Source organism: Lissotriton vulgaris, chromosome 9 (genome assembly GCF_964263255.1).
Source record: "Lissotriton vulgaris chromosome 9, aLisVul1.2, whole genome shotgun sequence".
Lineage (NCBI taxonomy): Eukaryota > Metazoa > Chordata > Amphibia > Caudata > Salamandridae > Lissotriton > Lissotriton vulgaris.
In genome coordinates this window covers 21,124,526-21,148,477 of record NC_141697.1, presented here as the reverse complement: position 1 = coordinate 21,148,477, position 23,952 = coordinate 21,124,526, and the positions used below count along the sequence as shown (strand labels likewise).

The 23,952-nt window shown below is 47.8% G+C and overlaps 1 protein-coding gene across 1 annotated transcript in view; it reads left to right on the top strand.

The window, feature by feature from the left end:
• SRP54 (signal recognition particle 54) overlaps positions 1-23,617 on the top strand; it is a 135,334-nt gene extending 111,717 nt beyond the window's left edge. The window contains exons 13-16 of the mRNA XM_086936940.1: positions 2,188-2,296; positions 18,894-19,064; positions 20,600-20,695; positions 21,753-23,617. Coding sequence (XP_086793066.1) covers positions 2,188-2,296; positions 18,894-19,064; positions 20,600-20,695; positions 21,753-21,844 — 468 coding nt within the window. The 3' untranslated portion in view covers positions 21,845-23,617. The remainder of the gene's footprint in view (positions 1-2,187; positions 2,297-18,893; positions 19,065-20,599; positions 20,696-21,752) is intronic.
• The last annotated feature ends 335 nt before the right edge of the window (positions 23,618-23,952 follow it).

Genomic DNA, 23,952 nt, shown 5'->3' with positions numbered 1-23,952 from the left:
GTGTGTGGTGAAATTAGTGAAAAAGTGTGGCTCAATGGTTAGAGCGGCAGACCTTGATGCAGAACGCTGGCCAGGGACCAGGGTTCGATTCCCGCCTCGGCAGGATCGGGCTTAAATTCCTCTGACCGGATATTCTCACTTCAGTGTCGAATCTAAGCATGGGCCCCACGCTGCAACTCTGGGCAATAGCTTGCTTAGTCTCCACAACGGCCCCCGATGCACAAGGGATGCCTGGTTTCACCATGGGATGCCCAGGAGTGGACACCTCACAAGGAAAAGCCAGGAGGGGTTCCCTTGTGGTAGAAGTACAAGCGCCGGGATGCCTCCGGGTTACTGTTCGCGCTATACAAATACAACACATTTACATTTACATATACATTAGCAACTCTGGAACAGGGTGAGTCCCACTCACCAAAGGAAGTGAACATCTAAGGTGTGTAGTGACCCCAGGGGTAAGTATCCAACTGGCTACTACCCTTACTCCCCTTAACGCTCTTAAATTGAGTATTTAAAGGACCCCATGACATCAGGAAATCTGATTCGATGGACACAAGAAGAAAAGGACAAAGAAAAGCCGCTAACTTGCTGTGAACTTTTTTGCGCCAAACCCTGCCTGCACCAGTCTCGACAATTGTGAAGAAACCGACTTGTTGTGTAGCTGAGCTGCTACCAAGAACTCCGGTAGACTGCCAGCCCTTTTAAATTACCAGCAATCTCCCTTGGAGTAGAGAAGCTACTCTCCTGCAGTCAGCAGGCATCAAAACAACAGATTTCGGTTTAGCGTGCTGCAGCTTCTCTGTCACACCGCCTCAGCAGCCCCTCAGGAAGTGGTCGCCATGCTCGAAGAGGTCAGTTCCATCTCCCCCCACCAAGTGAGATGACACCAGGGCCAACCAGAACAGAACAGAACAGCACCAATACCCAGAGTTCTGGACCCCTTGCAGCAAACCAAGTCAAGCCATTGTTTAGGGTCGTCAGCACTGCAGAGACTCACTTCCAGCTGTCCTGATTTTGCACCCTCAACCATCAAGACCGACAACCGCAAGGAGCTGCGATGCACCAGCTCAGCCGGCCTATCCACTCTGCACCGGAGCGTCCTGGTTCGGGTTCCCGAGAACTGACTGTGCTTTCTTTCTCCCAAGCCCCTTTTGAACTGAGCACCACCATGAGGAGCTCCCAGACTTGTCCCCACGTCTCCTGCTGTCGCCAGTTTCTAGGTGCCCCGCCCGCTCTCCTTCAGTGTAGCATGTAAGGCTAACAACCTGACCAGCACCTCTGCACCCGGACGCTCCAGGGCCGGTAAACTCTAACTGCTGGTGGTACTTTAGACTTTGCCCCCTATCACCGAAAGTCCTTGCGGGGGAACCCTCGGAACCTACTTCAAGTACCTGTAAATGCCTTTTTCTCCCATAGGAAAGCATTATCATGTATAGAATCATTTAAGTGAGCATTTTACTTACCTTTGAAAATCAATATTTCGAAAAGTACTTACTTGATACCGAAGTTCTTGGTATCCCAATTTATTTAAAAGAAAGATGAGTTATTTTTCTAAATTGGTCTCTGATTTATTCTCGAGTATGTTTCTTATTTATTGACTCTGTGTATACAACAAATGCTTAGCGTTACCCTCTGATGAGCCTAAACTGCGCGCCCACACTACCTCAAAAGAGCCTTTAGTGTTCTCATTTTTGCCTCTGTAAACCAATAAGGGTTGCCTGGACTCTCTACACAGTGTACTTCGTTTAAGTGAATTATACAGAGCCAGCTTCCTACAATGTTTCTCTGTAAGCCTAAACTGCTAGCCCACACTACCACAAAAGAGCAGTTGGATTATTAATTTAAGCCCTGTAAGCCAGTAATGGTCATCTCCTCTTTCTCTATTGTGTACCTCTGTGTGGTACACTACATAAAGAGCCAGCTTCCTGCAATCAGTTTGTCACATTTGGCTCCCCTTGACTCGGTGCAGCAGACCTACACCAGACTTCTCAGTCTTGTTTTTTAAAGGGTCTGCTCTACTGGATTATGTCATTTAGAGGAGTTTGACACCTGGTTATGTGCTCTTGTGCAGTGTCCCTACACCTCCCTCATTAAACACCTAACCCAGTTTAGTCTACTCCCAGTCGCCCAGGAGTGCTTTGTGTTTTCACACTGGTTTATCTTGTACTCTCCACATATCTTCACCTGTAGGGTATGATTCCTGGTTTCGGACAAGACTTCATGAGCAAAGGAAATGAACAGGAATCCATGGCCCGGCTCAAGAAACTGATGACCATCATGGACAGCATGAACGATCAAGGTACAATGCCGTTTAACTTTAGGAGGAGGAATGAGTCTTGGCTCCAAGGCCAGTGCAGAAATGGTGGGTGCTTGTGTCTCAGAGGAATGCCTCGCCAAATCCATTGTGGATTGAGGAATGGAGGCAGGTTCGGGGGGGGGAAGTGCTAAGCAGGGAAGTCAAGAGGGGGAATTTTGACACATCCAACTGTTGCATGTGTCTATATTGATGGACTGTTGACGGCAGGAAGGTGTGGGTAATTGGGGGAGAAAGAGGACTGGAGGCGAAGGACACAATCTAGGCAATCTGTGTCTTAATGTGGCCACTGCTCCTAACTTCCCTGGTGTGCAGGCAGTGTATAATTCAGGAGTGTCCACTTACCTTTACTGCCATGGCAGTACTGACACTGTTTACATATCCATTTGTTAGCTTGAAGCCTACCAAACCGCATAGCTGTCTGGTTTGCTTACAGAAGATTGGAAATTCCAAAAGCTTTATTGGGACTGAATTCCACCCATTGCTCACCATTAACTTTGTTTTTTGTAACTCATATTTTCTGGCTTTCTATTTGCTGCCTTTATCTGTTTTAGGCTTTCCAGTTTGCCCCACCCGTGGAGCAAAGCCTATTTACTGTATTTTTCCACGAGTGCTCTGTTTCTGTAACCAGGCCTTTGAATCTGGAACTTAAATTGTCAAATTTGCTGTGTATTTAAAGACCGAGGTCAAATGTCAGGCTCTGTCTTCCAGGGAGCTTGGTGTTTACTTTTCTTATGCTGACTTCAAGGTGAGAGGATTTACGTGACAATCTTGCTGTGAAAAGGAAAGTCTTTTTTCCAGCACACAGCAACATGTAAAATCTGTAAATGAACTGTTCAGCTATTTCAGAATTAGGAAATCACAAACATTTTTTTGTCATTCTGAAGTCTGCTGGAAACCCATATTTTAATGCGAACAAAACCAGTCAATGCACGAGGTGATTACATTCCCACACATTATCGTTTATGCGCTGTATACTTTTTAATCAAGAAAACTGTATGTCTATACAAATGTAATGCTCATTTAAATTGAAAATGTGTTGTCTGCAATGGCAGTGCACTACTACACCATTCATACTCCACACTACACTACAGCACTCCACTGTACACCGTCCACAACACTACTTAACTCCTACACACCGCCCTTGTCCACCCACAGACCCCAGCAACCTCAGACGCTGGATCGACGACGACTGCGCCAACACCCTCTCCCCGATCAAGAATCCCTCCAACAGACGCACTAACAAGAATGCCAGCTGGTTCACTGCGGATCTCCAGACCGCCAAACAAAACTGTTGAGAACTGGAGAAGAAATGACGCCACGATCAGACACCGGAGAACCAAGCAACCCACAAGAACTCCATGCGCCAACACCATTACGTCCTCAGACCCGCCAAAAAGACCTCCTTCAAGGACCACCTCGACAACCACGCACACAACCGCAAAGAACTCTTCAACATTGTGAAGGAACTCTCCAACCCCAGCTCCAACACCAACATCCCACCATCACAAAACCTGTGCAACTCCCTTGCCTCCTTCTTCCTCCGCAAGATTGCAGACATCCACAACTGCTTCGACAACCAGACCACCACGGTAGCCAACGACACCTCAGACCCCACAGCCACCACCCACAGTGACCCCCTGCTCACCTAGACTTACATCAATGATGACACCATCAAAATCCTGAGCACCATCCACTCCGGCTCCCCGTCAGTCCCGTGCCCTCACAACATCTTCAACAAAGGCAGCTCCACCATCGCACCCCACCTCTGCAAGGCCATCAACATCTCCTCCACTACCTTCCTGGAGAGCTGGAAGCACGCTAAAATCAACACCTTGCTCAAGAAACCCGTAGCAGACCTGAGGGACCTCAAGAACTTCCGGCCCGTCTCCCTGCTCCCATTCCCGGCGAAGGTCATCGAGAAAACCATCAAAAACCATTTGACCCACTACCTCAAGGAGAACAACATCCTGGACCCGTCCCAGTCCGGGTTCTGCAGAAACAGCACCGACACGGCCCTCATCGGTGCCACCGACGACATCAGGGCCCTGCTGGACAGCGGCGAGACCGCTGCCCTCATACTCCTGGACCTCTCAGCCGCTTTCGACGCGGTCTGCCACCGCACCCTACGCACTCACCTCCATGATGCAGGAGTCCGACGCAAAGCACTGGACTGGACCACCTCCTTCATCTCAGACAAAACCCAGAGCGTCCGTCTCCCCCCCCCCCCACCCACCCCCTTTCCTCCCCCGCCCTTCCGATCCGAAGCCTCCAAGATCATTTGCGGTGTACCCCAAGGATCATCCGTCAGCCTGACATTGTTCAACATCTACATGGCCCGCTTGCTCGCGTTGCCAGACTGCACGACCTCAACATAATCTACGCCGACAACACACAGCTGATCTTCTTCCTCACCAAAGACCCTGGCACCGCCAAAACCAACCTCCACGAAGAAATGAAAGCTGTCGCCGAATGGATGAAGAACAGATGTCTGAAGCTCAAATCGGACAAGACGAAGGTCCTCATCCTCGGCTCCACCCCCTCAGCCTGGGACGACTCCTGGTGGCCGACTGTCCTGGGAGCAGCACCGACACCCACCGACCACGCACACCACCTAGGATTCATCCTCGACTCAACATTCTCCATGACCAAACAAGTCAACGCCATCTTATCCTCCTGTTTCAACAGCCTCCGCATGCTCGGAAAGATCTACAAGTGGATCCCCACCGACACAAGAAGAACGGTCACCCAGGCCCTCTTCAGCAGCAGGCTGGACTACGGAAACACCCTCTACGCGGGAGCCCCGGCCAAACTGCTGAAACTACTGCAACGCATACAGAACGCCTCTGCACGCCTGATCCTCTACATCCCTTGCCACAGCCACATCACACCCCACCTGAGACCTGCACTGGCTTCCCGTCAACAAGAGGATAACCTTCAATCTCCTCATCCATGCACACAAGGCACTCCACAACACCGGTCCAACATACCTCAACAGACGACTCGCCTTCTACACCCGAACCGCCAGCTCTGCTCCGCTGACCTCTCCACCGTCCCCCCGCATCCGAAGAGCTACCCTTGGCAGCAGGCCGTTCTCCTACCTCACCGCCAAGTCGTGGAACACCCTCTCCATCCTCTTACGGCAGACCGAAGACCTACTAACCTTCGGGAGGCTACTCGAGACCTGGTTATTCGAGCAGTAGCTTTGCCAATGCTTATTCTGAAGCGCTGACACCATACTCAAAACTTTCACACTCCTACTTTGCTATCTTTTTGCGCTCTTTTGAAATGACCCCCATCTCCCGCACTGCTGCCAAGCAGCGTGCTTCCCCTCTCTTTTCTGCAGTTCTGACACAGAACAATTCTCTGTCCTGCACTGCCCACCTGTTGCACACTTCCTCTCACCCTGCAACACTGCTGACATGGGACACTTGTTTCACTTACTCTCCTGCAGTGCTAATACAGGTTGCTTTTCATTCCCTGAAGTACTGACACAAAGCAGTCTTTCCTTCAATGCTGACACGCTATATGCCTCCCACTCGCTCCTGCAGTGCTGAAATTGGGGCACAGTTCCCCTTAGTTTTCTGTTGTTCCCATTCAGAGCAACAATTCCTTTTGCTGCCTTGCAGTGCTGACTGGGTTATTCTCTCCTGCACTGCTGGATGCCTCCCCTATTTCTCAGCGGTGTTGACAGAACACACCTCCCTTACTCTCCGTGCAATTTGGAAACTGTGCTGTCCTGCAACTTTTTTTTGTGATGGATACTTCTAACCACAGATTCCTTACCTGTAGAATATACTCCAGATGCGGATTGGATCCTGATGTTTTCACTGTAGTGTTCCCACACCCTGATATATGGTGCTGTGTGGTTCGTGTTAACCTTGTTGTGCCACAGAAGTGATGGGGTTGCATATAAATGCCGACCCTGTGCGCCAATGTCCATTCTTTTCTTTTCTTTCTGCATCTTCGAATGCGGGCTAGGAGCTCCAATCCCTTTTTCGACTGGAAAAGAATGTAAAATAATTTCTCAACAGTGTGCAAGGAAATGATGTCCCCACTGAAGATTAAGGTGTTCAAACTGAGCAATGACTGTCAGAAAGATATATTGGTAATGGCCCTACCGAGGTGTGCCTCCTTTTGTGAACGGGGCACAATTCTAAGTTGTAAAAGAATGTTTCCTTATTCATCTAAAAGTGGCCTGGAACCGTGAAGTGAAGCTGTACACCACCAAACATTGAATGAAGCCATGGACCTCGCTTTAGTCCTGCTACCATTTTAAGTCAAGAGCGCAGACCCCCTTCCACTCTCAATGCAGTTTTTGCAGTAGGTGCATCTTACCAGCGAATTCCTCTGGTTAGTTGAAATCAAAAGTTGAAGAAAAATCCAAAGAGCAGTCACAAGGGTGTCCTGGTGCAAATCTATCGGGCTCATTATCGAAGAGCCAACTCCACAACAGGTCCAGATGCCCCCTGAGTTTCTTGGGCCATTTGTGACACCGCAGCTAGTAAAGGCCTTTAAGGAGGCCATGCTGTGTATTTGTTTTTCTCTTCCTGCTATCTGTGGTATTCCTTTGGGCCCCAAGGAGCAGCCGAGGACCTCGGTTAGGTTTGGCCTTTGGACCCATGCTTATGCCATCTGAGCCCCAGTAACCTGCTTCGGTTTCAGCAGGGACTCTAGTGTCGACTTCCGTTCCGGCTCCTAGACTTGTGCCTCTTCCCTCATTGACACCTCATGTTGCTGATGCAAGAGGTAGAGCCCTTGTTGAGCCTGTTTGGATCCCGGTTGAGGTGTCACCCAAGCTTACCCAATTACTTTGACTCCTACAAAACTCTACCTCATGGGCGTCCTCCGAGGCTCCATCGTTTGGTTGTGTGTTTTTTTTGTCGGAGTTTGCCACCACCTGACCATGATGATGGGGATGATTTACTGGAAGCACCAGTTTGAAATTTGACATTGAAATCGGTTAATGCCATCTGCCTTTTAGGCCATTATACGTAAGCCCTTTTGGACATTTCCAGCAAGATCATGATGGTGGTTAAGGAGGAGCCACAGCCATGAAGACACCAAGTATGCAATCAGGGCCGGCCTCGATAATACTGATTGCTTGGGGTGAGTGGTAGGTGCTAGTGTGTTGCTCTGGCACCGTTTGCAAATGTGATCCACTGGCTTCTCTGAAGACATGCAGACGTCCTTTATGGGATCTGCCTTTTCATTAGTCCCGCCTATTTGACTCAAAAGCTGATTCTGCCCTCTATGCTTTAAAGAAAGTAGTGCCAGAGCAGTTGCTGGGGTCTTTCTACCCCTGCTTGGCAATTTCCTAATGAGTTTTTACCCTTCACAGGCTACTCCAGAGGGTTGGTAGACCGACCATGCCAGGCTCCTCTACCCCATAACACCCACCCGAGTGGCCTCACCCTTCGAAAGAGGAGGAGAGACTGGACCGCGCAAAAGAGCTTTCAGTTTTACATGGATAGTTACAAGGATCAGCCTTTGTGGGGTTCTCCAGGACAAAGAGGGGTAAAGCAGTGCAGAAAATGATTTTATTGAGGTGGACAGTCCTCTGCATTAAGATTTGCAATACATCGGCCGAGAAGCAGCCTCCGGAAGGATTGAGGACTCATTCTATCGGGGCCGGGCTGCTACTGCTGCAGCGACACTCGGAGTGTCTGTTCTTGACCTCTGTCAGGCCACGACGTGGACATCTGTGGCGCATTTACGAAACACTATTGCCTTGACAGCCAGGTCGAAGAGGAGGGACGTTTTCCTGTTCAGTTCTGCAGGACTTTTTGGTCTGAGCCCTCTTCACAGACCCTCACCTTGTGGAGATACTAGTTTGGTATCTATTCTGAGGTGAGAAATCTGCATTTTGGTAACTTTCTGGTGAATAATCTAACTGTCCCTTCTCCCCCTTCTGGGGATTATTTTTTATCTTTTACCATCTTAAAAGGTACTAATTTACTGTAACCTCCAGCTGTTCATACCCCACTTTTGAGGGCACTGAAAGAGTCAAGCAAGAAACTAATAAAGTGCAGTGGTGACACTTCTATGTGCCTCCTCTTTGTCACTTCTGGGGCGGAATGAGCCAATTTGAAACCTCATGGCACCACCTAGTGGCACTCTGGAGAACTGCAGTGAAAACGTCCAGGTCCAGTCTTGCGCTTGGGTGGCAATCTACAAGTGAAGAAACTGCATTCAGACAGACTGTCCACCAGAACGAGTGTTACCGAAGGTAACCAACTTGTTCTTCTAGCTAATCCTTGTTCTTTCTCCAGTAAGCTTAACATTTGTGTGAATTTTCCCAGAGATGCTCCATCTTTTCACTTTACTGAGTTTGTTGACGTAAGCATCCACAAACTTCCCTTCATTCTAGTGAGGGTGGTTACAACCCTTTCATTCTATGTCATTAGTGGTGTTGCAAGAAAGTACATCATGGCTAGAGGCCTTTTTAGCCATGCCCTTGTAGAGAAAATGCCCACTGGCTCTCTCCATAGTGGCGATTCCTTATCTTCTACATATTTGAAACAAATGGAAGCTGTGTGATAGACCAGTATTAGCTGATCGGTGGCATCCATATGGTTACTCTGTGCATGCTGCACAGGGCGGTGGATTTATGCAGTCAGCCCTTATCCAGGATGGATATGCCACTCATAATCTCCTATCCCCAATACTCCTTCTACCTGGTGGGTGTGCATTGACTTCCAAACAGTTTTTTTGCCAGTTGCTGAAATGGTCCGAATTCCTCTTTAAGGGTTAGAGTTAGAAGCTGTAGGAGTTCTAAAAGCAATTCCCCTGTTTCGTCTCTTGGAGGTTATGGAGCAATGTACCACTGTTTTGGATTAAATCTCTCTGTGTGCTTCTGTGTGACAGAACCCACGACCCATGGATCTTTAGCTTGCTGTGCCAACGGTTCAGGCTTCGGATGCCAACATCTCTTCACTCCCAGTCTCAAGTACTTGTGTCAGAAGAAGCATAGGTTCCCATTTTGAAAGAAGTGCAGCTTCCCAAGGTAGTAGCCAAATTGAGGCAGTCACACAGTTTCTGCAGGAGCCTAGTGGCCTCTCTGTGGCGGCTGGTTTTCATTCTCAGACTTGATCCAGCTGGCGGCAGAGGCCCCTCTCCGCTTCCGGATAGAGTGGACCTGTTCACACGATAGGGTCAGATGCTGCACCCTTGTCCACAGTCCCGTAAATGAACTCTATGGAGGTGTCTTGGGTGGACCTGTTCACACCAGAGGGTCAGATGCTGCACCCTTGTCCACAGTCCCCTGAATGAACTGCATGGAGGTGTCCTGGGTGGGCCTGTTCACACCAGAGGGTCAGATGCTGCACCCTTGTCCACAGTCGGCTAAATAAACTGCATGGAGGTGTCCTGGGTGGGCCTGTTCACACCAGAGGGTCAGATGCTGCACCCTTGTCTACAGTCCCCTAAATGAACTGCATGGAGGTGTCCTGGGTGGACCTGTTCACACCAGAGGGTCAGATGCTGCACTCTAGTCCACAGTCCCCTAAATGAACTGCATGGAGGTGTCCTGGGGGGACCTGTTCACACCAGAGGGTCAGATGCTGCACCCTTGTCCACAGTCAGCTAAATGAACTGCATGGAGGTGTCCTGGGTGGACCTGTTCACACCAGAGGGTCAGATGCTGCACCCTTGTCCACAGTCAGCTAAATGAACTGCATGGAGGTGTCCTGGGTGGACCTGTTCACACCAGAGGGTCAGATGCTGCACCCTTGTCCACAGTCCCCTAAATGAACTGCATGGAGGTGTCCTGGGTGGACCTGTTCACACCAGAGGGTCAGATGCTGCACCCTTGTCCACAGTCGGCTAAATGAACTGCATGGAGGTGTCCTGGGTGGGCCTGTTCACACCAGAGGGTCAGATGCTGCACCCTTGTCTACAGTCCCCTAAATGAACTGCATGGAGGTGTCCTGGGTGGACCTGTTCACACCAGAGGGTCAGATGCTGCACTCTAGTCCACAGTCCCCTAAATAAACTGCATGGAGGTGTCCTGGGTGGACCTGTTCACACCAGAGGGTCAGATGCTGCACCCTTGTCCACAGCCGGCTAAATGAACTGCATGGAGGTGTCCTGGGTGGGCCTGTTCACACCAGAGGGTCAGATGCTGCACCCTTGTCCACAGTCCCCTAAATGAACTGCATGGAGGTGTCCTGGGTGGACCTGTTCACACCAGAGGGTCAGATGCTGCACTCTAGTCCACAGTCCCCTAAATGAACTGCATGGAGGTGTCTTGGGTGGACCTGTTCACACGAGGGGGTCAGATGCTGCACCCTTGTCCACAGTCCCCTGAATGAACTGCATGGAGGTGTCCTGGGTGGACCTGTTCACACCAGAGGGTCAGATGCTGCACCCTTGTCCACAGTCCCCTAAATGAACTGCATGGAGGTGTCTTGGGTGGACCTGTTCACACTAGGGGGTCAGATGCTGCACCCTTGTCCACAGTCCCCTAAATGAACCCAATGGAGGTGTCCTGGGTGGACCTGTTCACACCAGAGGGTCAGATGCTGCACCCTTGTCCACAGTCAGCTAAATGAACAGCATGGAGGGGTCTTGGGCAGACATTACTGGCATCACCGTGGGCAGTAATCTTTACTTTTTTTTTATTAAACTGCCCTGGAGGTCAGACCTGATGACAACTGAGTGCACTGCCAACAGTCAGTCCACCGGTGACTACAAATCCAGTCCAGTCACTGATTTCCCCAACAAGGATTACTTCTGAACCGCCCTCTGTTGCTGGATGACGATGATGGATACAGTCAGAACAAGCATTGGAAATGCAACAGGGCTCGCATTAGGAAAGTTTGAGCTATTGGTCTTATAAATCAAAGTTTTTTTATTTATGTGTTATTCTTTAAAATAGCTAAATTAATAGCTTTGTCATTTGCTATGTTTTGTTATGTATGCTATGTTTTGTTGGGTTTTGTTATGCTATACTATATTATGTTTTGTTTTGCTATGTTTTGTTTTGCTATGTTTTGTTTTGCTTTGTTTTGCTATGTTTTGTTTTGCTATGTTTTGTTTTGCTATGTTTTGTTTTGCTATGTTTTGTTTTGCTTTGTTTTGCTATGTTTTGTTATGCTATGTTTTGTTATGCTATGTGTTGTTGTGTTTTGTTTTGCTATGTTTTGTTTTGCTATGTTTTGTTTTGCTATGTTTTGCTATGTTTTGTTATGCTATGTGTTGTTGTGTTTTGTTTTGCTATGTTTTGTTTTGCTATGTTTTGCTATGCTATGTTTTGTTATGCTATGTGTTGTTGTGTTTTGTTATGCTATGTTTTGTTATGCTATGCTGTTTTGTTTTACTATCCTATGCTATGCTTTGTTATGCTGTGTTTTATTATGCTATTTTTTTTATGCTATGCTAAGCTTTGTTTTGTTATGCTATGCTGGTAAGTGAGGGTGAGGGAGGGTGAGGGAGGGTGGGTGAGGGTGGGTGACGGGGGTGAGGCGGGGTGAGAGGGGGTGTGGGAGGGAGGGAGGGAGAGTGAGGGAGAATGATTGTGAGTGAGGGTGTGTGAGGGTGAGGGGGTGTGTGAGGGTGAGGGGGTGTGTGAGGGTGAGGGGGTGTGTGAGGGTGAGGGTGAGAGGGTGGGTGAGGGTGGTGTGTGAGGGTGAGGGTGAGGGAGGGTGAGGAGAAGGTGTGTGAGGGGGGCATTACAATTACCCAGTATGGTAAGTATGTCGCAGTAGCAGATGTTACATTAGTGTTTCTACATAAGAATCGCCATGTCTACCTCCCTTCCACATCAGCCGTCCCTGCTGATCTGCACATTTGGTAGATTTGATGCTATAGCTGTTGTAAACTGATGCATGTAAAGCAGTCTAACACTAACTGGTGAATGATGCTGTAGAAAACAACGTAAACAAACAAAACACTAATAACCAGGAAAAAGTCGTAAATGTAACCAACTGATTTTGGCCTCAGAAGTTCACGTGTCCACAATTCCAGATTTCACTCACTGGATCAGGCAGAAAGACTGAGCAGTGAGACCACTGAAACGCCCACAAAGTAAGCTGTAACACAAAGACAAAAGACACACGGGCATTCGAAGTTCTACAACATGTTTTCAGGAGTCAGCAGCCAATTGAAAACACGTTTATGCAAATATTCAAAGAAAACTTCCAATCCCGCATCTGACCTTCAGTAGCACGAACAGGAAGGAGAAGCCAGCGCCAGACAGGACTTGCAGTGTTTAGAAAGAAAAGTCTGAAAGGAACGGGGGGGGGGGGTTCCTAGGGTAAGTGAAAGGAATTGTCACCTATCGGAAGAAGCAAAGAATTTAACATCAGTATGTAAGTTAGGGCTTCATTTAAACGGGGCTGTCACAAAAGTGTCTGTCCACAGAGCAAACAGCCCTCCCGAGAAAGTCAAACTCAGCAAATAAAACGACAATTCATCTGGAGAATTTCAGACGGAAACGTTAATAAGAGAAGCACAGGATTTACAGTAGACCAGTTATTAAATGGTTGATCAAGAGATAATATACAGTACGCACGTGAGACTCCCAACCTTGAAGAATCGAAGCGTAAATGAAGCACCTTATTTAAAATACGCACAGTTCAATTGAGAGAGGGAGTGGGGGACGGGCAGTCGCCGAAGGGTTCTAGTGCTTTGACACCAGGGACTTACCCGAAGAGAGCTCAGAGCGGACTGACGGAGTTTTATACTTTACGAGATTTTACATCATGTGACAGGCGAAGCTGTATAGGGTTCTACGCTGCTCTTACCTACCCTATGTGAGGGTTGACCGCACTCTGATGACCGCTCTACGTTTTCACACTTCAGCCTAACTACAGGCTTTGTCAATGCTCGCTTCCCGCGTCTGCTGGAGTCCAGCGAAGCGGTGCTCCGGAACTGTTTTCCCTCGGCACAAATGGAATGCTTTTATTGCACCGAGTACGGCAGCTAATGCTGCTTTCCGGAAGCCTGCTGATAGCATCTTGTTAGGAGGCAATGAGCTGAACGAGCTGCAATGTTCGATTTAATAAAAATTATTTGGAAGTGGTTAGATGGAATTTCCACAGTCCTGGCTAGTCAGTTCCTTATGTGTGATGCAACAAGCCTTGTCTAGGTCACAAAAAGAAACAAGAATTTATTGACACAAGAAAGGTTAACTTAAAAAGGAAATCCCAACACATAACTCTATCGCTGTTAGTTGCAGAAAAATAAGCTATTGTCTTCGCAATTGCAGTACTGGGCACACAGCGTCTACCCAGTACCAGAGACGACGGTGACATCAGCCCTCGAGGCAAACCCTGTCTCTGCATATCTAGGAGCAGAAAGCAAACCGAAAGCAGGGCCCCGAGATTGGAAATGAAAACCTGAGTAGGAAGGGAAAACGTGAATAAAAGAATTTCACAATCTAATTTCCGAGCCTCAAACCCGACGCAGTCAGTATAGTACCAAGCGCAGTTTTAAACAAGCCAGCAACAAAACAAACAAGTAAATGTTTCAACTGAAAGTACGGCCGGCCGGCCGGCCGTGAATAATTAGGGGATGACAACTGCGCTGGGAGGAGAAATGCAGAGCGCACGCTGACAAGCTTGTGGGAGGGAGGCTGTGCTGCCTTTGATGTGGTAATGCGAGGCAGGCGGCTGGTGGCATTGTGCACGCGCTTTTTAGGGCTTGCGCAATGACCTAAAAAGCACATGCACTTCAAGAAATCGCCAGTGGAATCGCCAGTGGTGGTTAAACACTGGATAAGCCACATTAGAGCTTCGCCAGCGATGCGCAGAAGCGCATCAGCAGGCGAGCCCTAAAAAGGCAGAGGCACAGAGAGATCATGCTTTACTCGCATGATTTATAGACTGAGCTATCACATTGAATCCATAGGTAGAAGTCCTCAGTAACTAGACTTGTTCCATCATCTGCATCCGCATATGGACTAGTGATGCTTCTGGGAACTGCCCCTTGCCCGATGCCACCTGTGGTGCAGGTTCCCGCAGATTTCTTGGACTGATGGAAGCACATGATGCAGGATTTCTATTGTAGATGACTGCTTCCATCAGCACTGCCTCCGCTATCGGCACCAGTTTTGTTTGTTTATGTTTATTAAAACTTTTATAGCGCGCTCTATTACCACGGGGTATCCTGGCGCGGTGAGTGATTGGACAACAAGAGTGCTGGATCAGAGCCTAAACGAGCTGTTAAATGGGGGCATTGAACAGATGAGTCTTGAGTTCTTTCTTAAAAACAGTGATGGTCGGCGCAGCTCTAAGGAACAGGGGGAGAGCATTCCAAGCAGAAGCTGCCTTAACTGAGATAGATTGGCCTCCCAGACGAGCATATTTGAATTTGGGAGTGGCCAGTAGACATTGATTGGCCGAACGAAGGGCACGGTTAGGAGTATAAAATGAAAACCGTTTCTGCAAATACGACGGTCCCTGGCCATGGACTGCTCTAAATGTCAACACAAGAATTTTAAACAAGATTCGATGCGGTACAGGTAGCCAGTGCAAACTTCGTAGGTGACTCCGCACACTCGACCTCCTGGGAAGAGAGAAAAGCAAGCGTACTGCAGCGTTTTGAATCACCTGTAGCCGATGAACCATATACGCGGGTAGGCCACAGAATAAGGCATTAGCGTAATCGAGCCGAGATAAAATCAGGGCTCGAAGAACAGACTCCTTGGCTACCCTGGGCAAAAGAGGGAAAAAATTTCTCAAGGCTCGCAGGGTGCCAAAGCAGGTACCGGTCAGTTTTTTTATGTGATCCGCAAACTTCAGATCCTGACCGAACCAGACCCCCAAGTTCTTAGCTGGACCTCCCGTCTCACTGGGACAGGGCAGGTCCGGGGGCCAAATCTGATCCTTGAAGTTGTCAGGAAAAGAGCCGAAGAATAAAACCTCGGACTTGTCTTCGTTGCACTTAAGTTGAACTTGTGCAAGCCACCTGAATACTTCCGACAAACAATGCTGGACTGCTGATGGATCAGACACACCCTTAGGCCAGGTGAATAACAGCTGTGTGTCGTCTGCGTAAGCTGTTATCTTGGCTCCCAGCTGTTCCGCCAGATATAGTAAAGGGGTCATATAAACGTTAAACAATAAAGGGCTTAACGTAGAACCCTGCGGAACTCCAGTTGACAGTCTCTTCGGGGCCGAAGAGTAGGGGGGCATCCAGACCTGCTGAGTTCTATCGCTCAAAAACGATGACAGCCAGTCAAGGGCCAGCCCTGAGATGCAGACGGCTCGCAGTCTAGCAATAAGTAAGGCATGAGGCACCGTATCGAAGGCGGCAGAGAGGTCCAATAAAATCAGGACCGCTCTGCCACCCCCGTCCAAGCACTCTCGAACTGCCTCCGAGACCTCAACTAATGCTGTCTCGGTACTATAGGCCGCTCTGAACCCTGACTGGGCAGGATGTAGTGCGTGGGAGGACTCAATGAAGCCATCCAGCTGTTTGAAAGCCACCTTCTCGCACACCTTCGCCAGAGCTGGCAACAGTGATATGGGCCGATAGCTCGATGGCATTGCTGGGTCTAGACCAGCCTTTTTTAACAAAGGGAGCAGCTTTGCCTCCTTCCAACTTCTCGGAATCGAGGCCTTGGAAAGGGAGAGGTTAATAATATGCGTCACCTCTTGATTAATAGTATCCACTATCCCTCCCAAAACCCTGGCTGGGCAGGGGTCTGCAGGAGATCCGGACTTTAACGCTGCCAGGATTTGCCGTATGTCCGATTCCGAGGCCGGGAGGAAGGCAACAAACTGATCCTTTGGGCATTGTCTATCCGATACTAAAAGGGCAGGTGGGGTCGTAAAGGACTTTTGAGCCACTTCTAAGTCCAATTGAATTTTAGTAATTTTATCAGTGAAATAACAAGACAGTTCTTCACACCATTGAGAGGAAGAATGGAGCCGGGGTTGGGCAGCACATGGAGATAGAAAATTTTGGACGATTGAGAAGATCTCTTTACTGTTGTTTTCCGCCTTCTCGATTCTGTCCGAATAGAAACTGCTTTTAGCTATCTTAATCGCAGCGTAATAATCCTTTTGGGCTGCACGTAAGGATTTCTTTTCGGCTGGTAGATAAGCGTGTCTCCAGGCTCGCTCTAGTTTCTTACAAACCAGCTTCTGTTCACGTAAAGCGTGCGTGAACCATGGCAGTTTTGCCTCCTTACCCACAACCAGGGTTTTGCTCCTCGGACTCCGGAGTCGTCTTCGAGACAAAACTTCAGGAGAGGACTTCAGTGGTTCCTCTACTAAGTCACTCCAGGTCCTCATCCTGCCCTTCCAGGGTTATTGCATGAACACACTAAACAAACAGATGGTATGCCAAATTCTGCGATGTGACGACTCCCGACATCCAAACACCTAAGAGTGAAGGATGCTTGTGTACACTCCAGCTTCCCACATTCCCCAGATGACATTGCCTCGTAGGTCATGCTGCTAAAAAAATCCACATCCCAACACCAACCATAGCCCAAACCAATTTCTTGTTTGACTTTAAAGACCATGCCAGGACAGTCAGATGCATTCCAATCTTGGATCACTTTTTGGGGGACATCCAGTAGAGCCTTCTCTGCTCTCCTTTCAACCACTAAGAGAATCCCCTTCATTTACTAGCTCCTGAGGAAGAAATCCTTCAATTCCTCAAGCACAAGGTGGGGCCGATACTGAAAGCCCAAGGAAATAAATGGCTTTATTTTAAGTTGAGATTTTATCTCAACACGAAAAAAGTGGGGAGAGTGGCATCCTTTTCTGGCTCTAAATAAATAACCGAAAACTTGTCTTCAGAATGGTTACTTTGTTAGACATCCTTCAGTTCATCAACAGGGGCGAGTATTTGGCACTAATAGATTTGGAAGACACATGCTTCCACATACGAGTTCATACTCAGTGAAAGAACTGGAGTCCTGGTCAAAAGCCAACAATTTCAGTTCAAGGCTCGCTTATTCAACCTCGAATTGAAATGCCTGGCTCCAGTGGCAGCCCGTTTGTCTTCTTGGGCTGCAAGCTTTCCCCAAAACTGGACAACTATCTTACCAAGGCACCCACACAGCAAGACGTTAACACCACAAGGCAAAATACTTTACATCTGTTAGATCCACTTAGGCTGACACTGAACGCAACACAATCTGTTAACCGCCAGATCTATGGGGTTTCTGGGGTCACACATATGTATAGGACACCCTAAAACCATGTCCTTCCTTTCCAGTTTTAGGATTATCTTTGTCATCCAACCAGTTTTTCAAGTAAACCTAAAGGTATCCGTTTCTGAAGTGTTGATTGGCATTAGCAACGGGAGCAGTCTTTCGTTCTGGAAGGACATTTGTTTGGTTGGTGAAGGCAGTATGCAGATTGTGTTTTGGTGATTCGGACCTTTTTGTGCCTAACTCAAGTTGGCGCTGCCCCTTGGATTTCAGTGTCAGCCAGCCTTTGGTGGAGCAGTGTATGCTAGAGTGTCCGATACTGGTGTAATATTGAGTGGTAAGATCGCAGCTCTGCTGTTGGAAGTCCATGTTCTTCAGGCCTTCCCCGATAGCTCCTTCTGCGGACTCTTCGGGGCGGAAACCAGTCAGTCAGGCTGATTTGAGGAAGGAAATGAGAGATTATTGCTCTGCATTTTCAGCAAGCTTTATTATGATAGATCGGTTTGCTGTTGGCCTGTAGTTGGCTGGGTCTGGTTCTGAGTCATCAAGTCTGTGCTTTGTAAGTGACTGCGTAGTGTGGGACATTTTGGGTGGGTGTGTTTTGAATGTTTGGGTGTAAGAAGTGAATTATCAGCAGCACCAGTGTCTTCTACATTCAATTGCAGAAGGTCCAGATATTTGTTAGGAGCAGAACACAGTGTAGTTGCAGTGAGTTGGCATCCGGTTTAAAAGCAAGATTAGCAAGCCAACTAAAAAAAATACATAAACATGGACTTAGAAGGTGCTTCGCTGAATAATTTCAAATTGTGATCACCTCCTAAAAGCTTCCTAAAGAACAGTACCACTAACTTAAAGGGGACACAGGTCTAGCCACAGCGTAACAAAATGTGTGCAATCTCCAGCGTTGACGAAACCCGGGATAAGGAACCCTGTTTGTAGGTGGACTTTGAGAGCTGCTCTTCCGCTGCAATTAGATGGATAACTTGCTCAGGGAAACAGTTCATGTAATGTAGATATCAAACCGACTTAGTTATATAATTTACTGAGGAAATGCCTTGGCCTGGTAGCACACTTTCTGCAGGAGTAATTTAGAGTGCTGCTCGCCTCTGCTTAGTCATGAAGCTAAACTGTTTGCCTCATTTGTTCCTTGGCTTTGTGACATTGATGTCTCTGATTTTCTTGTCCTTAAAATGCTCTGTGGTTCACAGGTTTTAGGCAGAAAGTCTTAACCTCATAGATGCTAGTAAACATCCCTCCCCAGTGCTGCGCTGTCCATTGGAACTAGTGCTGAATGGACGTCCAATGGTCGTGCGCAGCACTGGGGAGGTAGTGCTGCCGTCAGCCAACGCACCGACGCAGCACTTAAGGGGTTAAATTCTTCAAGGATGTGTAAATAGTGTGCACTAGTTGGTTGAGGGTGATATGCAACCACACATTGTGTGTAACCTACGTGTTCCAATCTTCTTTCTACAGAACTTGATAACACGGATGGTGCCAAGCTGTTTAGCAAGCAACCCGGGAGGATCCAGAGGGTGGCCCGTGGCTCTGGCGTCTCCACCAGGGATGTGCAGGAGCTTCTGACCCAGTACACCAAGTTTGCACAGATGGTGAAGAAGATGGGTGGCATTAAAGGGCTTTTCAAAGGTAAGACCAAGCAACCAAAGTAAATTTACTACCCTACTAGTAAATTGGTCCATTAACCCTGCACTGCTTTTACTACAGACTCCACGCACATCCTATCTTCACTACTCTATTCCAAAATGTGGGCATTTGTGCCATTCTAACTCTTGGCACTCAACTACAGAAAGATTGTGTTCAGCGCCACCCATTCTTCTGGCCCATAGCTCCACCAGCTCTTCTAATACCCGCCACTCGTCCCATAGTGGGTGCAACCCAAGGCATTCTTCTGATCACTGCGAGCGTATCTCTCACGTATTCTCACCACCATCCCCTTCTACTTTACCCACAGCGGGTGCATCTCTTCAACCTCTGTTTCCCTTCACCACATACCACATAGTGGGTACATCCTCACGTATTCTCCATATACTTTGGTGTGTACTTTTTTCTATGTAATATTTCTCCTGCTATCGCCCTCTTTCACTTGGCCAACGGAGGTAACATCACCCCATATGATTTGCTTGATGCGCCTCTTCTCTACTCAAGGGTACCTCCCCATGACTATCTTTCTTTATCCCACTCCACCTATCCCACAGCGTACAGTCGAAACATCCTCCCTAGCCATTGTTCTGAACCCTGTCGACACACAGAAATGACAGGTACATCACCTGAGTCCTGTGCGCGGACAGACCCCACAATCTGCATTCATCAAGTTGTTCTCCTGGCACTCCGGTCTTCCGCTCCCTCTATTTTGTGCATCTTTCACCCTTGCCCTAAAGACCATGGATCTGATCCACACTCAAAACATTATGCATCCCTCAGCCTTTTCCCACATCCCCTTCAGTGTGAGTGTGCGCCTGAGGGCATGAGATGCCTTCTACCATTGTGTGTCATTCCTTCTTGCACTGCACAGAAAGCCCCTTGGGGGCTTTGAATCTTGCACAGTTTAATTGGTGGACACTCGTGTGTCTCTCCCCTGGCACATGCCCACAATTCCTCCCCAAGTGTTTCTCGATTACCATACTATGTCCCATTTCTTGGTCTTTTAATTATAAAAAAAAAATTGCTTTTCCTGTTGCATACAAGACAGTACTATGAATAGAACACATAATCGCATAATCTTGGGTAACCTTTCCCCTTTTCTTTTTCTTTGTTCTGGTTATCTGCATATGTCCATCTAACCTTTTCCTCCACTCTAATTCCCCCTCAGTGGACTTGACGCTCCACCTTCTGCTTCTTCTTAGCATTTTCTTCGTATTTTACAGGGTGACCCATCTACAATGGGAAAAGCTGAATGAACTTGGATGTTGCTCCAATGTTTGGGGTCTTCTTGACCCTGAATTTGAATGTATAATCGTGGTCACTTGATCTGAGGTTTCGACAAACCCTTGAGTGTGAAGAGATGCATTCTGCAAGGCCCCAAGTGCAGTATGAACTGTGAGCATTGGTCTGTTTAGTTTGTAACCTCGGCACAGGTTAGGTCTCTACTTAGCACATCGCTGCTTTGACATGGAACTATGTTCTCTGCACCCTCATGCTCAGATTGGTTCTTGTTGTTTTAGGTGGCGACATGTCGAAGAATGTTAACCCCTCACAGATGGCCAAGCTGAACCAGCAGATGGCAAAAATGATGGATCCCCGCGTTCTGCATCACATGGGTAAGCGTGACTTGTTTTTCAGGGGCTGCTGGCATCCCAGCACAGTAGCGCTACTACTTGACCAGTAGAAGTAGGCTGTTGTATTCCTTTGTCAGTAATGGGTGCCCACCTGTTAGCGTCTTCTAGTGATGGGGATCTTGCCATTAGAGTCTCCTGTTTGGTGCCGCCTGGTTCCACTGTCTGTTGGCCTAGCAGTGGGGCCAGGATCTGGGTGGATAAGGGATATGAGTTTCCCATCTTACCCTCCATAGAAGGGCACTAAAGCTTCCAGTTCTGATGGATGTAAATTAGTGTTATGAGCCCGCCTTGGTATTTTTTCAGACGCACAAAGGTCCATTGTAATGCAGTGACTGGGATGCACAGCCCTCCAGCTAGCGAGCTCCTTGTCGCACAGTTGCATACGTTGGCATCTTACGGTGGTAAAGGCCGTGCGTAGTGAGTCTAAGGGTTCCTTGTCCGTATTGATTCGAGATGGGCTTTGGCTGTCGGCACGAGCTCTGCTTGGGAATGCAGAAATCCATCCTTACATTTTCAGTGCAGCTGGCACTGTGACCCCTGACGTAGGGACAAAAGGTTTACTGGGACGAAATCTTCATAGGGCAGGGATGGGGCACTGGCTGGCACGTAGCTGTCCTTGGTGTCTGTTGACTCTGCTGCAGGTAAACTGAAGCCACCCGCCATGGACCACTTTCACTTTACATATGTCAGTGGCCAGCATGTGTGCCATTTTGTACATTGTGAAAACTGCTATGCTCACCCAAGCCTGCTGTTTTGCACCTTTCTCTTTGTTCTTGCTAAGCAGCTTCATACACATAAATGTCTTTGCATTAACACAAGCTCCTGTGTAATCTGTAAAGTCCATTGTGAGCTGGACATGTTCTCAGGAAGCTTGAAAGAATGTTTCACGTCTCATACCTGGCATGCCTTGACAATGTCTATTTGCTATTCAGAACAGGAGCCTTGTTCAGTGGTCCAAAGGGGTCAGAACCAGTAGTTTCTTTTTTGTTGAGCCTGTGTTCCTTGGATAACCTTTGCCCCTGTGTTTCTTACTTCGTAGGAGGCATGGCAGGATTACAGTCCATGATGCGACAGTTCCAGCAAGGGGCAGCAGGCAACATGAAGGGCATGATGGGCTTTAACAACATGTGAGCTGATGGGCTGCAGCCACCAACTGACGACATTGGAAACATCTCTCGGTTCCATGAAGGGCATCCAGCAATCGCTCCGCAGCCGCTGACTGACTTGAAAAATCTCTCACTCTTCCCTGGAGGCCTCATCGCGGCTGCTGATGGGCTGCATTAGAACTATATCAAGGTTCCGTGGAAGGCCTCTTCGTTGCTGCTGACTGACTACACTAGGAATATCTCCAGGTTCCATGGACAGCTCCTTGCAGCTCCTGGCAGATTATATTCGAAATATCTCTAGGTTTTCTGAAAGGCCTCTTCATATGCACCTCGCAGACGACGAGCTGCTCCTTTGAGGCTTAACTAGTGCAAACGCACCGCAACTCTGTTTCTCCACCATGGTTCAAAACTCTTCCTCTCCAGGTTCACTTTTAGTTTTGCTTTTAAAGGGAGCTCCTTAGTCCTCCCCGGGCAGGGGTGCTCCTTAAAGCTTTAGAGGCAGTAAATAAACCTTTCAAAAATTAAGAGCGTGAAAAGGTTTGAGAGACTTTGGTTTTAATTGTTTGTATCGATTAACAAAAATATTTGTAAATGAAACCTATCTTTGGTCTAAAGTAAAGTGCAATTTCTTTGATTGAGAAGAATGATGTAAAATAAACAAATTCTTCATGGCCGCAAGACGTTAGCATCCAGTGCCTCCTCAGATGGTTGTGAGCAAGGGTCTTGCCTCTGGAGGGACAACAGAGGGATGACTTGAGGTGCTACCTTCGGCATGGTTGCTTGTTTGCCATTATTCATTCAGTGGTTTCTTTTTTGAAAGTGGTGACAGTATTTCCAAGTATTGGATTGTGAAACAGAATATAATGCAAGTACTGGTCTGGGCTCTAAAGCAAGTAATGGATGGACGGTTAGTGTGAGGTAGATCTGGTTGAGCTTCAGGAAAAGGCTTTGATGTGGTCAGAATATTGGCTTGTTTCTTATGCTACCAAGAGGGTGCATCGTGCCATTGATGTTTGAGTCTGGGGGAGCAACTCTCTTCCCTACTCTACTCCACTGCTTCCACCCTCATGCTACCTTAGTATTCCTGGAGACCTCGGTTATGCTCCATGACATCTTTCCTCCTGTACCGTTTGTGTATCTGTATCTCTTACTTCAGTGACTGTTCTGGTCTGTCTGTTGGTTTTCTATCCCACGGATCCTTAGTTCTGCTGGCAGGGAAGATGGGTTCTTAGTGTGTAGATTGTCTGTTAAACATCTGAGCCTGGTATGATCTTTAGTGGTTGGGATAGATGTCTGAATGGGGCGCTCGCCCGACAGGCCTGTGCCCGGAAAGGTTTATATAGCATGAACAGCCAAATGAGTAGCACGGCTAACGTGTTCTCCAAAGGAGGAGTGTCCTTCCTTCCCTGCTAGCCATTCAGCCTTTGTGACAATGCTTCAGTCTCCTCTCTCTGCTTACTGGAGCACCCTGCCTGTCTACACAGAAGGATCCAAATTATGTCAAATGTTTGTTTCACTTTAAATGTCTCCAAAGTTTCTGTAACTTTATTCATTCATAGACCTTCTCCACTATGGGGTATGGTGGGAAGGAGAGGAGGAAGCAGCTATGCACAGGATCATCAGACCACATGTACTTTTTTTTTGTTTATTTAATTTTACTCACCAATCACTTACTCATCCGGATTCTAGAAAGGGTAGCTTTCATTTGAAAAGCTTCCTGTGTATGCTTTTTCTGCCGTAGAAGCGAAATTGGAAAAACACGTTCTATAAATAAAGTTGTATTTTGGTACAAAATGTACTAGGCTGTGGCCTGTGAATGTTTAGTAATGTGTAAGTGCCGTTGCTTTTTCACTGCATCCAATACTGTGAAGGTCCAGTCTATCTGCACGTGGTCATGGAAGCAGGTGTGGTCCCTCTCACACCTCGTACATTGAAGAAGACCCGATATTGATCAGTGTCCTTGGAAGTCTTCTTTGAAATTTGTGCTTAATCTTAGTTCGTCAAAAATGCAAGAAAACTTTGCCATCATCTTGAAACGTCATGTAGAGACACCCTCTTCTTGCTGCAACTGAGCTGATCAAAGATACATTGCTGCTTGCAGATGTGTTGGTCTTTTCTTTACGTCCTTCTCCC